This window comes from Schistocerca americana, chromosome 5, assembly GCF_021461395.2.
Source record: "Schistocerca americana isolate TAMUIC-IGC-003095 chromosome 5, iqSchAmer2.1, whole genome shotgun sequence".
Lineage (NCBI taxonomy): Eukaryota > Metazoa > Arthropoda > Insecta > Orthoptera > Acrididae > Schistocerca > Schistocerca americana.
In genome coordinates, this window is record NC_060123.1 from 192,309,886 (window position 1) to 192,324,928 (window position 15,043).

General features: G+C 44.4%; 1 protein-coding gene across 1 annotated transcript in view; it reads left to right on the top strand.

The window, feature by feature from the left end:
• LOC124616129 overlaps positions 1 to 15,043 on the top strand; it is a 202,080-nt gene that overhangs the window by 14,550 nt on the left and 172,487 nt on the right. Inside the window, exon 2 of the mRNA XM_047144397.1 lies at positions 14,754 to 14,981. Within this exon, the coding sequence (XP_047000353.1) occupies positions 14,754 to 14,981 (228 nt within the window). The remainder of the gene's footprint in view (positions 1 to 14,753; positions 14,982 to 15,043) is intronic.

Consider the following 15,043-nt stretch of genomic DNA (forward strand, 5'->3'; position numbering starts at 1 on the left):
ATTTGCCATAAATAAATCTAAAGGCCAGGGGAAATCACTGGTTGTACAATTAACCCGATGTAAGTGGTTTACCATTAACGGTACTATGAATCCGAGTAAAAGGAAAAAAACCGAAAATTTACAAATGTACGGTACTTCAGATGCCACTCATAATTCAGCAATGAAATACAGATTCCTGAGTCCAGCAGAGCTAACTCTACTTGTTAACAAAACATGGTAAACCATCCTCAAGAATGACGCCAACCTCTCAACGAACAAAACACGAGAGCTATCTGGTTTCGTCCTCTGTAAGGTAAAAGCTACGACTGCGCACTCCAGAAACTACACTACAAAATATACCACAGCCATGGGCATCTCGTCTATATACTTGATCAGAGACTCCCCCAAACGTTGAACCCGGAAGAAATATTAAGTAAATAAATCATTTTATTCCTAGCTGACAATCTCTCTCATCCAATTATCACAGGGAACCTTGCTCCGTCAAGACCACGCTCACCATCTAGGCTAAGGAGCCACAACACACAGAAAGGGTACAGAAGTTGTAAAATCACCTCCCAAAGAATGTTAAACACATTTATCTGTCTCTCCAAGAAAAATGAAAACCACAAGAAATTTTGTAACTGTTGATTTAAAACCATCCTGCATCTCCTAATTAAGCTTTTCTATATGACCGTGTACCCAAAGTCCCTAATCTGTGGGGAAAAAAGGCATCTACTCCGAAGAATAATGCAAAACGGAGAGAAATAGATGAGGTTATAAGCAAATCTCCAGTGCTCGGTACTTTAGCAAAGAGGATTAGAAACAATGTTCGGTTTATTTTTTTATATTTTTACTAGGTAAACAAATTTTTAAGTAACAGTAGTTAGTGGAAATTTTGGAAAAAAGGTTTTCAAAGTATGTCATTAATGAAAATAAACAACGGTCGCCAGTTCCTCCCGGAAGAAGGATAATTAAAATGAAGCTTAACTTTATACCCGTAAGCAGTCTTACGTAAGAATAGTTTTTGGCGTCATTACATAGGAACAGAACCTAAAGCAGACTTTCAAGTATTTCACACCATACATGTCACAGTAGTCAGATAATAGTCAAATAGCAAACACATATAACATATTATATTAATTTTCAAAGATCAATTAAAATAAGATTCTTTACTGGCTGTGGATAGAAACTTTTTGTTACGTTACTCACCATAACACTGACTGTCGTAATTGTAGGATGCAGAAAGATTGAGTTTACTCATTGGTAAAGACTGTCATTTACCTAGCAGTTATTCTGATTTTTTTTTCTAATATAAGTTATAAACTATTCCACAAGCTAGAAATCAGAAACGCTGCTTTGACAGTGAAATTCAGTTTCCAAGTTACGTAAATTCTTACTACCAATGTTTTTGCATCATTCTATTTCAGACATTATTCATACTGCAGCCAAAGGGTTCATTATTACGTAATTGTCCACAAATTGGAAAAATTATCTTTTGATAATCTAATAAATTAATGTTCACTTCATTTTCAGTTCATTTTCTGATTATCACAGTTCGTACAAAGGAATAGGATGGCTACTACTTGGATAACGACTTAGGAAAATTATTTACGTGACAATATGCACGAAAGCAATGTTATTTAAGTAATAAAATGGCAGCTACGCTGGTCAGGCTATTACACTTCTAGTTATAAAAAGTCTAGACCTTACTTCACTTTAAGATGGCGTTGGTTTGTCGAGTGGCTTCATTTAGCGGTAAAATATGCACAGGTTGATTTTCTTGCCATACCATAGCCAATAACAAGGGCCCACAGTACTCTCGATGTTACGTGAATTACTCTTGCTGCATTTGTACTATACCCAATAAATGCCATACACATAGGTTGCCACCGAGCGAGGTGGCGCAGTGATTAGACACTGGACTCGCATTCGGAAGGACGACGGTTCAATCCCGCGTCCGGCCATCCTGATTTAGGTTTTCCGTGATTTCCCTAAATCAAACCAGGCAAATGCCGGGATGGTTCCTCTGAAAGCGCACGGCCGACTTCCTTCCCCATCCTTCCCTAATCCGATGAGACCGATGACCACGCTGTCTGGTCTTTCCCAAATCAACCAATACATAGGTTGCCCATATTAAACATCAGCCGAAACAATCATTTCAGTTTTCGCTGCTCCGCACTTCCGAAACAGACTTTTTATCACCGCACTCTTGCATTACCAGACCGGCGAATACACACAGTCAACGGCAACAACAGTCTCCTCGCCACTCCGAACCTCAGCTTTTTTGGCGTGTTCGCATGCCTAGCGATAATGCATTTACACTTTAATACAGTCTTTGTCAATAGTTTTTCCCTGACTAGGCGGGCGTATCTACTTACAAAATAGTAACACTGCATGCGTATTCTCTTTCTAAAACAACAAATAGCAATTGTAACTTGGCAACATATTTACAAGAATAATATGTAGCGCAACTAATAAATGAATATCAAGAGCTCAAATGGAAACCCAGTTCTAAGCAAAGAAGAGAAAGCAGAAAGGTGGAAGGAGTATATAGAGGGTCTATACAAGGGCGATGTACTTGAGAACAATATCATGGAAATGGAAGAGGATGTAGATGAACATGAAATGGGAGATACGATACTGTGTGAAGAGTTTGACAGAGCACTGAAAGACCTGAGTCGAAACAAGGCCCCAGGAGTATACAACATTCCATTAGAACTACTGACGGCCATGGGAGAGCCAGTCCTGACAAAACTCTACCATCTGGTGAGCAAGATGTATGAGACAGGCGAAATACTCTCAGACTTCAAGAAGAATGTAATAATTCCAATCCCAAAGAAAGCAGATGTTAAAAGCTGTGAAACTTATCGAACTATCAGTTTAATAAGTCACAGCTGCAAAATAATAACACGAATTCTTTACAGAGGAAAGGAAAAACTGGTAGAAGCCGACCTCGAAGAAAATCAGTTTCGATTCCGTAGAAATGTCGTAACGTGTGAGGCAATACTGATGCTACGACTTATCTTAGACAATAGATTAAGGAAAGGCAAACCTACGTTTCTAGCATTTGTAGACTTAGAGAAAGCTTTTGACAATGTTGACTGGAATACTCTCTTTCATATTCTGAAGATGTCAGGAGTAAAATACAGGGAGCGAAAGGTTATTTACAATTTGTACAGTAACCAGATGGTAGTTATAAGAGTCGAGGGGCATGAAAGGGAAGCAGTGGTGGGGAAGGGAGCTAGACAGGGTTGTAGTCTCTCCCTGATGTTATTGAATCTGTATATTGAGCAAGCACTAAAGGAAACGAAAGAAAAATTCGGAGTAGGTATTAAAATGCATGGAGAAGAAATTAAAAACTTTGAGGTTCACTGATGACATTGTAATTCAGTCAGAGACAGCAAAGGACTTGGAAGAGCAGCTGAACGGAGTGGACAGTGTCTTGAAAGGAGGATATAAGATGAACAACAACAAAAGCAAAACGAGGATAATGGAATGTAACCGAATTAAGTCAGGTGATGGTGACGGTATTAGATTAGGAAATGAGAGACTAAAAGGAGTAAAGGAGTTTTGCTATTTGGGGAGCAAAATAACTGATGAAGGTCGAAGTTGAGAAGATATAAAATGTAGACTGCCAATGGCAAGGAAAGCGTTTCTGAAGAAGAGAAATTTGTTAACATCGAGTATAGATTTAAGTGTCAGGAAGTCGTTTCTGAAAGTATTTGTATGGAGTATAGCCATGTATGGAAATTTAAACTGGACGATAAATACAGAGCAGAAGCTTTCGAAGCGTGGTGCTACAGAAGAACGTTGAGGATTAGATGGGTGGATCACGTAACTAATGAGGAGGTACTGAAAATGATTGGGGAGAAGAGAAGTTTGTGCCACAACTTTACAAGAAGAAGGGACCGGTTGGGAGGACATGTTCTGAGGCATCAAGGGATCACCAATTTAGTATTGGAGGGCAGCGTGGAGGGTAAAAATCGTAAAGGGAGACCAAGAGATGAATACACTAAGCAGATTCAGAAGGATGTAGGATGCAGTAAGTACTGGGAGATGAAGAGGCTTGCACAGGATAGGGTAGCATGGAGAGCTGCATCAAAGTAGTCTCAGGACTGAACACTACAACAACAACAACAACAGTAAAAGAAACTTCGTAAAACATGAATAAAATGTATAATCATCCACACAGTTGTGGTATTATACATGGAGTCGATAGAAATGCATTCCACACGACGCAGGACAGTTAAGAGACAGAATGAGATTTTCACTCTGCAGCGGAGTGTGCGCTGATATGAAACTTCCTGGCAGATTAAAACTGTGTGCCCGACCGAGACTCGAACTCGGGACCCTTGCCTTTCGCGGGCAAGTGCTCTACCAACTGAGCTACCGAAGCACGACTCACGTCCGGTACTCACAGCTTTACTTCTGCCAGTACCTCGTCTCCTACCTTCCAAACTTTACAGAAGCTCTCCTGCGAACCTTGCAGAACTAGCACTCCTGAAAGAAAGGATATTGCAGAGTGAAAATCTCATTCTGGAAACATCCCCCAGGCTGTGGCTAAGCCAGGTCTCCGCAATATCCTTTCTTTCAGGAGTGCTAGTTCTGCAATGTTCGCAGGAGAGCTTCTGTAAAGTTTGGAAGGTAGGAGACGAGGTACTGGCAGAAGTAAAGCTGTGAGTACCGGACGTGAGTCGTGCTTCGGTAGCTCAGTTGGTAGAGCACTTGGCCGCGAAAGGCAAGGGTCCCGAGTTCGAGTCTCGGTCGGGCACACAGTTTTAATCTGCCAGGAAGTTTCATATCAGCGCACACTCCGCTGCAGAGTGAAAATCTCATTCTGGAAACATCCCCCAGGCTGTGGCTAAGCCAGGTCTCCGCAATATCCTTTCTTTCAGGAGTGCTAGTTCTGCAAGGTTTTCAGGAGAGCTTCTGTAAAGTTTGGAAGGTAGGAGACGAGGTACTGGCAGAAGTAAAGCTGTGAGTACCGGACGTGAGTCGTGCTTCGGTAGCTCAGTTGGTAGAGCACTTGCCCGCGAAAGGCAAGGGTCCCGAGTTCGAGTCTCGGTCGGGCACACAGTTTTAATCTGCCAGGAAGTTTCAGTTAAGAGACAGTTTGGAAATTTCGCAAATGGGCACGTCATCCCGCCAACACTCCATCTAACTTGAATAGGACATCCGTCTGCAGCCTCTATTACCAAAGAGTTTTCTTCGCTCGCCCCTGGGCTCTCACCTCATTCTAATGCACTCACTTTCATTTACATTTGCAATACTTTGGCCTGTAACTAACCAATTGGCTTCTGTTGCGGATCCGTAACTATGAGAGTAAAATTTCCAACCCAGAGCAAACAGTGCTTAATCTACATCCGTGACCTATATAACTGAGCGCGAAGGGTGACTTCCTTCTAAAAACACAATGTTCTTTTCCACGTCCGAGAGAGAAGCGGTTCAGCGCTCAACTGTTGCACTCACCCGGCTAATCCGGGACGCAGTTGCCTGTACCGTACATGCAGCCGCACCACTCAGCTGAAAGTACATCTCCGCCATGTCCCCTCCTCCAGCCTACGACATACACGTAGCTCGTATCTCAGTTGTCTTTCTTCGGGAAACCGACGACCACCAGAATCCTAGGCACCACGGTACCACAGAGCGGATCTGCAAATACACCACACAAGTAAACTCAGGCAGGACAAATATTTGTACTCCAAAAGGGGAACTTAAATAATTTCGTGTATCATGAATGACGCTCAGTTAAGATAAGCTTGCTAGCCCGAGTTCCAGAGACCACCTACCATTCTGAAACTCGGCCAGGTGCTTGGTTATCCTGGGGATGGAAGGACTGGGTAGACAGAGACTGAACTCCATTTGTGACACAAATTTTAAAATGTAAAATTAGAAGTGCAAATGAACAATGTCAGCGGAAATTGGAGAGAATAATCTTAATTCCCGTCGCCTCCGGCTAACTGAGATGCTTCACAAGTTAAGCTGACCAAGTAGCTCAACACTACCTCACTCTAAAACATATACACAAAACAACATTGAAACGCATGCAACAGCAATGGACGCTGCACGCTGAAATTGGTCACAAGAGTCTCTTTCTCTTAAAAAGGAACGAAATTTATCCTCGAAAACAATCAAAACCAAAGAAGTTTGACAACTTACGTGCGTTCAAAACGGTGATCGGGACAGACATCTTACATGAGTTGTTAAAAGGTTCAGAAAGGACAAATGTGTGTGAATTCCTAAGGAACCAAACAGCTGAGGTCATCGGTCATTAGAGACTTACACACCACATGCTAAGAACAACACACACCCATGCCAGAAGGAGGCCTCGAACCTGAGGTGAGGGATGCCGCGCAGTCCGCGAGATGGCGCCTCCAAACGCGCGACCACTCCGCGTGGCAAACGTTTAACAGCAACAATTTCATAAGCCCACGAACGCATATACGCTCAAACAAGAGTTACAAAGCTCGCTTCTGATTACTCAGCAAGCTTGAGAGGGAAATTAACTTGAAATTGATATAAAACCTAAGAGATTGTAATGAAAACAGCTGCGCTCTCACAAGAAGTGTACGGCATGGTCTCAATTGGTTTAAAACACGACTCTCAAGAGACTCAAATAACCAATGCACAGGCGCCGAAGCAGCCATTAGAGTAAATACCTAGAATTAAAGAAGGGTCCAGTTCTTTAACAAAAGGACTAAATTCAAACACAGGCAGTAAACAGGAAATTGGATACGCACACCTACTTCTTCGTATGAAAAATGGTTGAGGCTTACAGGATCGTATGTTATTGTCCGAAATAAGGAGGGCAATTCCCGTCAGCTCACGAAGGAACCGAGCAGAATTTATTCACCCAATTTTTACGAGTTATCCTGATTAAATTGTCCATTCAGAAGAAGCACAGGCGGAGAGTGAATCACAGAAATCTCTTACGAACTACCACATTATCTGGGAGAGCTACTTAGCAAACATATTAAGTACAGAAGCCCGAAATACACTTCAAGAGTGGCTGAGTTACACCACACACAAATTTATCACTTTAAAAACCACTTGTCGAGCTTCGGAAAAGCAAATGGTTAACGGTCAGCCAACAGAGAGTAAATCTGTGGCCCACCCCGTGCTCTGCTCCTCAGCGAACCTCTCTGTCCGACGGCCGAACGTCAAGAGGGCAAACCCGTTGCCTGCGCGGCGTGTCAGGCCACTGGACAAACCCTCTGACCAAAGGTAAATACACTTCAGAGCGTGACACGACCTATCGATTCGCAGCACGGCTCACTACACTCTTACAATATGTACAGTATATAAAAAATAAGTGACAGAGAATATAGCAAAAATTACGATATAGACTGTAACACTTCAGATGCTGAAGCGTCGAATACTGAGTCATTAAAACTCTGTGTTCTAGGATGATGCTATTTAAGATAAGGACCAACGTACATCTGCTAGGGGACACTACAGTATTCACATTTTCATAATTAAATTTATCGCATTTGAAGAAATTTAAACAAATACACTAGAGAAAGAACTGAATACACTACAATGTGAGGAGAGTGTATGAGAAGGTGAAACAGTTACTATAATGAGCTGGCTATTGAATGATAAGGAAAGGTGCACCTCGTTAACTTTTGTTGTTGTTGTTGTGGTCTTCAGTCCAGAGACTAGTTTGATGCAGCTCTCCAAGCTACTCTATCCTGTGCAAGCTTCTTCATCTCGTAGTACCTACTGCAACCTACATCCCTCTGAATCGGCTTAGTGTATTCATCTCTTGGTCTCTACGATTTTTACTCTCCACGCTGCCGTCCAATACTAAACTTGTGATACCTTGATGACTCAGAATATGAACTACCAACCGATCCCATCTACTAGTCAAGTTGGACCACAAAATTCTCTTCTCCCCAATTCTGTTCAATACCTCCTCATTAGCTATGTGATCTACCCATCTAATCTTCAGCATTCTTCTGTAGCACCACATTTCGAAAGCTTCTATTCTCTTCTTGACTAAACTATTTATCGTCCACGTTTCACTTCCATACGTGGCTACACTCCATACAAAAATATTCAGAAACGACTTCCTGACACTTAAATCTATACTCGACGTAAGCAAATTTCTCTTCTTCAGAAACGCTTTCCTTGCCATTGCCAGTCTACATTTTATATCCTCTCCTTCGACCATCATCAGTTATTTGGCTCCCCAAATAGCAAAACTCATTTAAACGTCTCATTTCCTAATCTAATTGCCACAGCATCACTCGATTTAATGCGACTACGTTCCATTATCCTCGTTTTGTTTTTGTTGATGCTCATCTTATATCCTCCTTTCAAGACACTGTCCATTCCTTTCAGCTGCCCTTTCATGTCCTTCGCTGTCTTTGACAGAATTACAATGTCATCGGCGAACCTCAAAGCTTTTATTTCTTCTCCATTGATTTTAATTCCTACTCCGAATTTTTCTTTTGTTTCCTTTACTGCTTGCTCAATATACATATAGAATAACATCGGGGATAGGCTTCAACCCGGTTTCACAACCTTCCCAACCACTGCTTCCCTTTCATGCCCCTCGTCTTTAATAATCGCTATCTGGTTTCTGTACAAATTTTAAATAGCCTTTCGCTCCCTGTGTTTTACTCCTGCCATCTTCAGAATATGAAAGAGAGTTTTCCAATCAGCATTTTCAAAAGCTTTCGCTAAATCTACAAATGCTAGAAACGTAGGTTTGCCTTTCCTTAATCTATTATCTAAGATACGTCGTAGGGTCAGTATTGCCCCACATGTTCCAACATTTATACGGCATTCAAACTGATCTTCCCCGAGGTCGGCTTCTACCAGTTTTTCCATTCGTCTGTAAAGAATTCGTGTTAGTATTTTGCAGCCTTGTCTTATTCAACTGATAGTTCGGTAGTTTATACATCTGTTAGCACCTGCTTTCTTTGAGATTGTAATTATTATATTCTTCTACAAGTCTGAGGGTATCTCGCCTGTTTGATACATCTTGCTCACCAGATGGTAGAGTTTTATCAGGACTGGCTCTCCGAAGGCTGTCAGTAGTTCCAATGGAATGTTGTCTACTCTGGGGGCCTTGTTTCGATTCAGGTCTTTCAGTGCTCTGTCAAACTCTTCATGCAGCATCGTATCTCCCATTTCATGTTCATCTACATCCTCTTCCATTTCCATAATGCTGTCCTCAAGTACATCGCCCTTGTCAGGGCTTCCACCTTTCTGCTTTCCCTTCTTTGCTTAGAACTGATTTCCATCTTAGCTCTTGTATTCATGCAAGTGGTTCTTTTTTCTCCAAAGGTCTCTTTAATTATCCTGTAGGCAGTATCTATCTTACCCCTACTGATACATGCTTCTACATCCTTACATTTGTCCTCTAGTCAACCCTGCTTAGCCACTTTGCACTTCCATTCGACCTCATTTTTGAGACGTTTGTATTCCTTTCTGCCCGCTTCATTTACTGCATTTTTATATTTTCTCCTTTCATCAATTAAATTCAATATTTCTCCAGTTACCCAAAGAATTCTAGTAGCCCTCTTTTACCTACTTGATCCTCTGCTGCTTTCATTATTTCGTCTCTCGAAGCTACCCATCCTTCTACTACTGTATTTCTTTCCCCCATTCTTGTCAATCGTTGCCTAATGGTCTCCCTGAAACTCTCTACAACCTCTGGTTCTTACAGTTTACCCAGGTCCCAACTCCTTACATTCCCACTTTTTTGCAGTTTCTTTAGTTTTAACCTACAGTTCATAGCCAATAGATTGTGGTCAGAGTCCACATCTGCCCCTGGAAATGACTTACAATTTAAAACTTGGTTCCTAAATCTCTGTCTTACCATTATCCACTCCTGGAAATGGAAAAAAGAACACATTGACACCGGTGTGTCAGACCCACCATACTTGCTCCGGACACTGCGAGAGGGCTGTACAAGCAATGATCACACGCACGGCACAGCGGACACACCAGGAACCGCGGTGTTGGCCGTCGAATGGCGCTAGCTGCGCAGCATTTGTGCACCGCCGCCGTCAGTGTCAGCCAGTTTGCCGTGGCATACGGAGCTCCATCGCAGTCTTTAACACTGGTAGCATGCCGCGACAGCGTGGACGTGAACCGTATATGCAGTTGACGGACTTTGAGCGAGGGCGTATAGTGGGCATGCGGGAGGCCGGGTGGACGTACCGCCGAATTGCTCAACACGTGGGGCGTGAGGTCTCCACAGTACATCGATGTTGTCGCCAGTGGTCGGCGGAAGGTGCACGTGCCCGTCGACCTGGGACCGGACCCCAGCGACGCACGGATGCACGCCAAGACCGTAGGATCCTACGCAGTGCCGTAGGGGACCGCACCGCCACTTCCCAGCAAATTAGGGACACTGTTGCTCCTGGGGTATCGGCGAGGACCATTCGCAACCGTCTCCATGAAGCTGGGCTACGGTCCCGCACACCGTTAGGCCGTCTTCCGCTCACGCCCCAACATCGTGCACCCGCCTCCAGTGGTGTCGCGACAGGTGTGAATGGAGGGACGAATGGAGACGTGTCGTCTTCAGCGATGAGAGTCGCTTCTGCCTTGGTGCCAATGATGGTCGTATGCGTGTTTGGCGCCGTGCAGGTGAGCGCCACAATCAGGACTGCATACGACCGAGGCACACAGGGCCAACACGCCGTACACCACTGGTACATCCAAACCGCCATCGAACCCATCGTTCTACCATTCCTAGACCGGCAAGGGAACTTGCTGTTCCAACAGGACAATGCACGTCCGCATGTATCCCGTGCCACTCAACGTGCTCTAGAAGGTGTAAGTCAACTACCCTGGCCAGCAAGATCTCCGGATCTGTCCCCCATTGAGCATGTTTGGGACTGGATGAAGCGTCGTCTCACGCGGTCTGCACGTCCAGCACGAACGCTGGTCCAACTGAGGCGCCAGGTGGAAATGGCATGGCAAGCCGTTCCACAGGACTACATCCAGCATCTCTACGATCGTCTCCATGGGAGAATAGCAGCCTGCATTGCTGCGAAAGGTGGATATACACTGTACTAGTGCCGACATTGTGCATGCTCTGTTGCCTGTGTCTATGTGCCTGTGGTTCTGTCAGTGTGATCATGTGATGTATCTGACCCCAGGAATGTGTCAATAAAGTTTCCCCTTCCTGGGACAATGAATTCACGGTGTTCGTATTTCAATTTCCAGGAGTGTATAATATATCTGACACCTTCCAGTATCTCCAGGCTTCTACCATGTATACAACCTTCTTTTATGATTCTTGAACCATGTGTTAGTTATGATTAAGTTATGCCCTGTGCAAAATTCTGCCAGGCGGTTTCCTCTCTCATTCCTTAACTCCATTCCATATTCACCTACTACTTTTCCTTCTCTTCCTTTTCGTACTATCGAATTCCAGTCACCCATGGCTATTAAATTTTCGTCTCCCTTCACTATCTGAATAATTTGTTTTATCTCATCATACATTTCATCAATCTCTTCGTCATCTGCGGAACTAGTTGGCATATAAATTTGTACTACTGTGGTAGGCATGGGCTTTGTATCTATCTTGGCCACAATAATGCGTTCACTATGCTGTTTGTATTAGCTTACCCGCATTCCTATTTTTTTTATTCATTATGAAACCTACTCCTGCATTACCCCTATTTGATTTTGTATTTATAACTCTGTATCCAACTGACCAGAAGTCTTGTTCCTCCTGCCACCGAAGTTCACTAATTCCCACTATATCCAACTTTAACCTATCCATTTCCCTTTTTAAGTTTTCTAACCTACCTTCCCGATTAAGGGGTCTGACATTCCCCGCTCCGACCCATAGAGTGCCTGATAACAACGTCCTCCTGAGTGGTCCCCGCCCGGAGAACCGAGTGGGGGACTATTTTACCTCTAGAATATTTTACCCAAGAGGACGTCATAATCATTTAACCATACTGTAAAGCTGCATGCCCTCGGGAAAAATTACGGTTGTAGTTTCCCCTTGCTTTCAGCCGTTCGCAGTACCAGCACTGCAAGGCCGTTTTGGTTATTGTTACATGTCCAGATCAGTCAATCATCCAGACTGATGCCCCTGCAACTACTGAAAAGGGTGCTGCCCCTCTTCAGGAACCACACGTTTGTCTGGCCTCTCAACAGATACCCCTCCGTTGTGGTTGCACCTACGGTACGGCTATCTGTATCGCTGAGGCACGAAAACCTCCCCGCCAACGGCAAGGTCAATGGTTCATGGGGGAGGGGGGGGGGAGGGGCGTTAACTTTTACAGAAGTAAAAAAATTCGTGGTGGGCCGCATCAATCCAATCACAAGATTGATAACAGAGCCAAACAAACAAAAAAACAAAAATCCTTTAACACAGGTATATGAGGTTCATTCTAGTGAAACCTGGCCAGTGCGTCCACCTTTGCCTTACACGTAAGGTGGTACCACGTAACTGCGTGTATGGTGGCGCCATCTCTTGGTAGAGAGACTGAAGTGTGCACACCATTTGATTTTGCATAGTGCCAGTGAGTTTTCACGCCGAAGAGAAGGTAGTCACACAAGTTATCGTCCATTACCGAACATGCAGGCGAGTAAGTAGGAATGAGGAATGATTCGATTTTTGGAGGCAGAGTGCGCAAACTACTCCTTGAGGGGTACGAGTCACTATAAGACCAAGGCGGTGCTCGTCCTGGACAGGCTGATCGTGGCATCACACCGGAAATGGTTGCGTAAGAGAATGTTCTAGTGTTGCACAATCACAGAATCACCGTGGACGAGATCCGAAGACGAGGCATGTTGTCCAATGGCGTTATCCTCCTGCATTATATTGCCCACCCGCACATGGCCAATGTGGTGATGATGACATTGCAGCAGTTTTGGTGGGAAACTCTGCAACGTCCAGTGTATAGTCCCGAACTTTCACCTTGTGACTTTCGTGTGTTTGGACCTCTAAAAAAAGCTATTGGCAGACATTGAGTAGCAATGGATGACGAAGTCTGTGACTGGGTCCAGGCGTGGACCGGCTAGTGTCGCAATGGGATAAATGTGCCAACAGTTTTGGCGACTATTTTTGAGTATGTGTACTGTGTGTAACGACATTTACACTAGTGACTGGATTTCATTTGAATGCCTTTTATACAAACCAACTGTTCGAGATGCTATTTCACTTGAAATACTATTTATACTACTGGCCACTAAAATTGCTACACCAAGAAGAAATGCAGATGATAAACAGGTGTTCATTGGACAAATATATTATACTAGAACTGACATGTGATTACATTTTCACGCAATGTGTGTCCATAGGTTCTGAGAAATCAGTACCAAGAACAACCACCTCTGACCCTAATAACGGCCTTGATACGCCTGGGCATTGAGTCAAACAGAGCTTGGAAGGCGTGTACAGGTACAACTGCCCATGCAGCTTTAACACGATACCACAGTTCATCAAGAGTAGTGACTGGAGTGTTGTGACGAGCCAGTTGCTCGGCCAGCGTTGACCAGACGTTTTCAATCGCTGAGAGATCTGGAGAATGTGCTGACCTGGGCAGCAGTCGAACATTTTCTGTAACCAGAAAGGTCCATACAGGACCTGCAACATGCGGTCGTGCATTATCCTGCTGAAATGTAGGGTTTCGCAGGGATCGAATGAAGGGTAGAGCCACGGGTCGTAGCACATCTGAAATGTAACGTCCACTGTTCACAGTGCCGTCATTGCGAACAAGAGGTGACCGAGACGTGTAACCAATGGCACCCCATACCATCACGACGGGTGATACGCCATTATGGCGATGACGAATACACGCTTCCAATGTGCGTTCACTGCGATGTCGCCAAACACGGATGCGACAATTATGTTACTGTAAACAGAACCTGGATTCATCCGGAAAAAAAAATGACGTTTTGTCATTCGTGCACCCAGGTTCGTCGTTGAGTACCTATCGCAGGCGCTCCTGTATGTGCTGCAACGTCAAGGGTAACCGCAGCCATAGTCTCAGAGTTGAAAGTCCATGCTGCTGCAAACATCGTTGAACTGTTCGTGCAGATGGTTGTCTTGCAAACGTCCCCATTTGTTGACTCAGGGATCGAAGCGTGGCTGCATGATCCGTTACAGCCATGTGGATAAGATGCCTGTCATCTCGACTGCTAGTGATACGAAGCCGTTGGGATCCAGCACGGGGTTCCGTATTACCCTCCTGAAGCCACCGATTTCATATTCTGCTAACAGTCATTGGATCTCAACCAACGGGAGCAGCAATGTCGCGTTACGATAAACCGCAATCGCGATAGGCTACAATCCGGCCTTTATCAAAGTCGGAAAGGGTGATGGAACGCATTTCTCCTCCTTACAAGAGGTATCACAACAACGTTTCATCAGGGAACGCCGGTCAACTGCTGTTTGTGTGTGAGAAATCGGTTGGAAACTTTCCTCATGTCAGCATGTTGTAGGTGTCACCACCGGCGCCAACCTTGTGTGAATGCTCTGAAAAACTAATTATTTGCATATCACAGCACCTTCTTCCTGTCGGTTAAATTTCGCGTCTGAAGCACGTCATCTTCGTGGTGTAGCAATTCTAATGGCCATTAGTGTATAATTCTAAGTTGAATATACAAGCAATAATTCCACAAAGCCTTAAAACCCTTATATTCATTTTGAAACACCCTGTACCTACCTCGCCTAGAGCAGTGTTAGTGACAGATTATTATTACTGACAGGTGTCTGTTGTTTATTAGTCTCAGAACTATTGGTTGTATTATTGGATAGCTCTGCATTACCTGATGTGCTCGGTACCTTTCGTCAGGTCCGGTTGCCAGAACTGGAAACGGTGGACATTGTAAGTGCGGTGTCCGCCATTGGAACTTCGGCCCTCTTCGTGGCGGCGTTGGTGGTGCCAGTCTCGGCGCCAGTGATGGCGGTGGCTGGCGCAGCCGCTACCGTGTCAGGGCTATACTATGCGGTACGGAGCGGGCGGACGCCTGTCGACAGCCATTGGCACCAGCCGGTCTCCAGCTTGCTGCGCGATCAGCAGGTAGGCCTCATTAACGTTAACGCCTCAGGGCCGTTTGTCTTAGGTGGCCTCCTAGGCGTCTC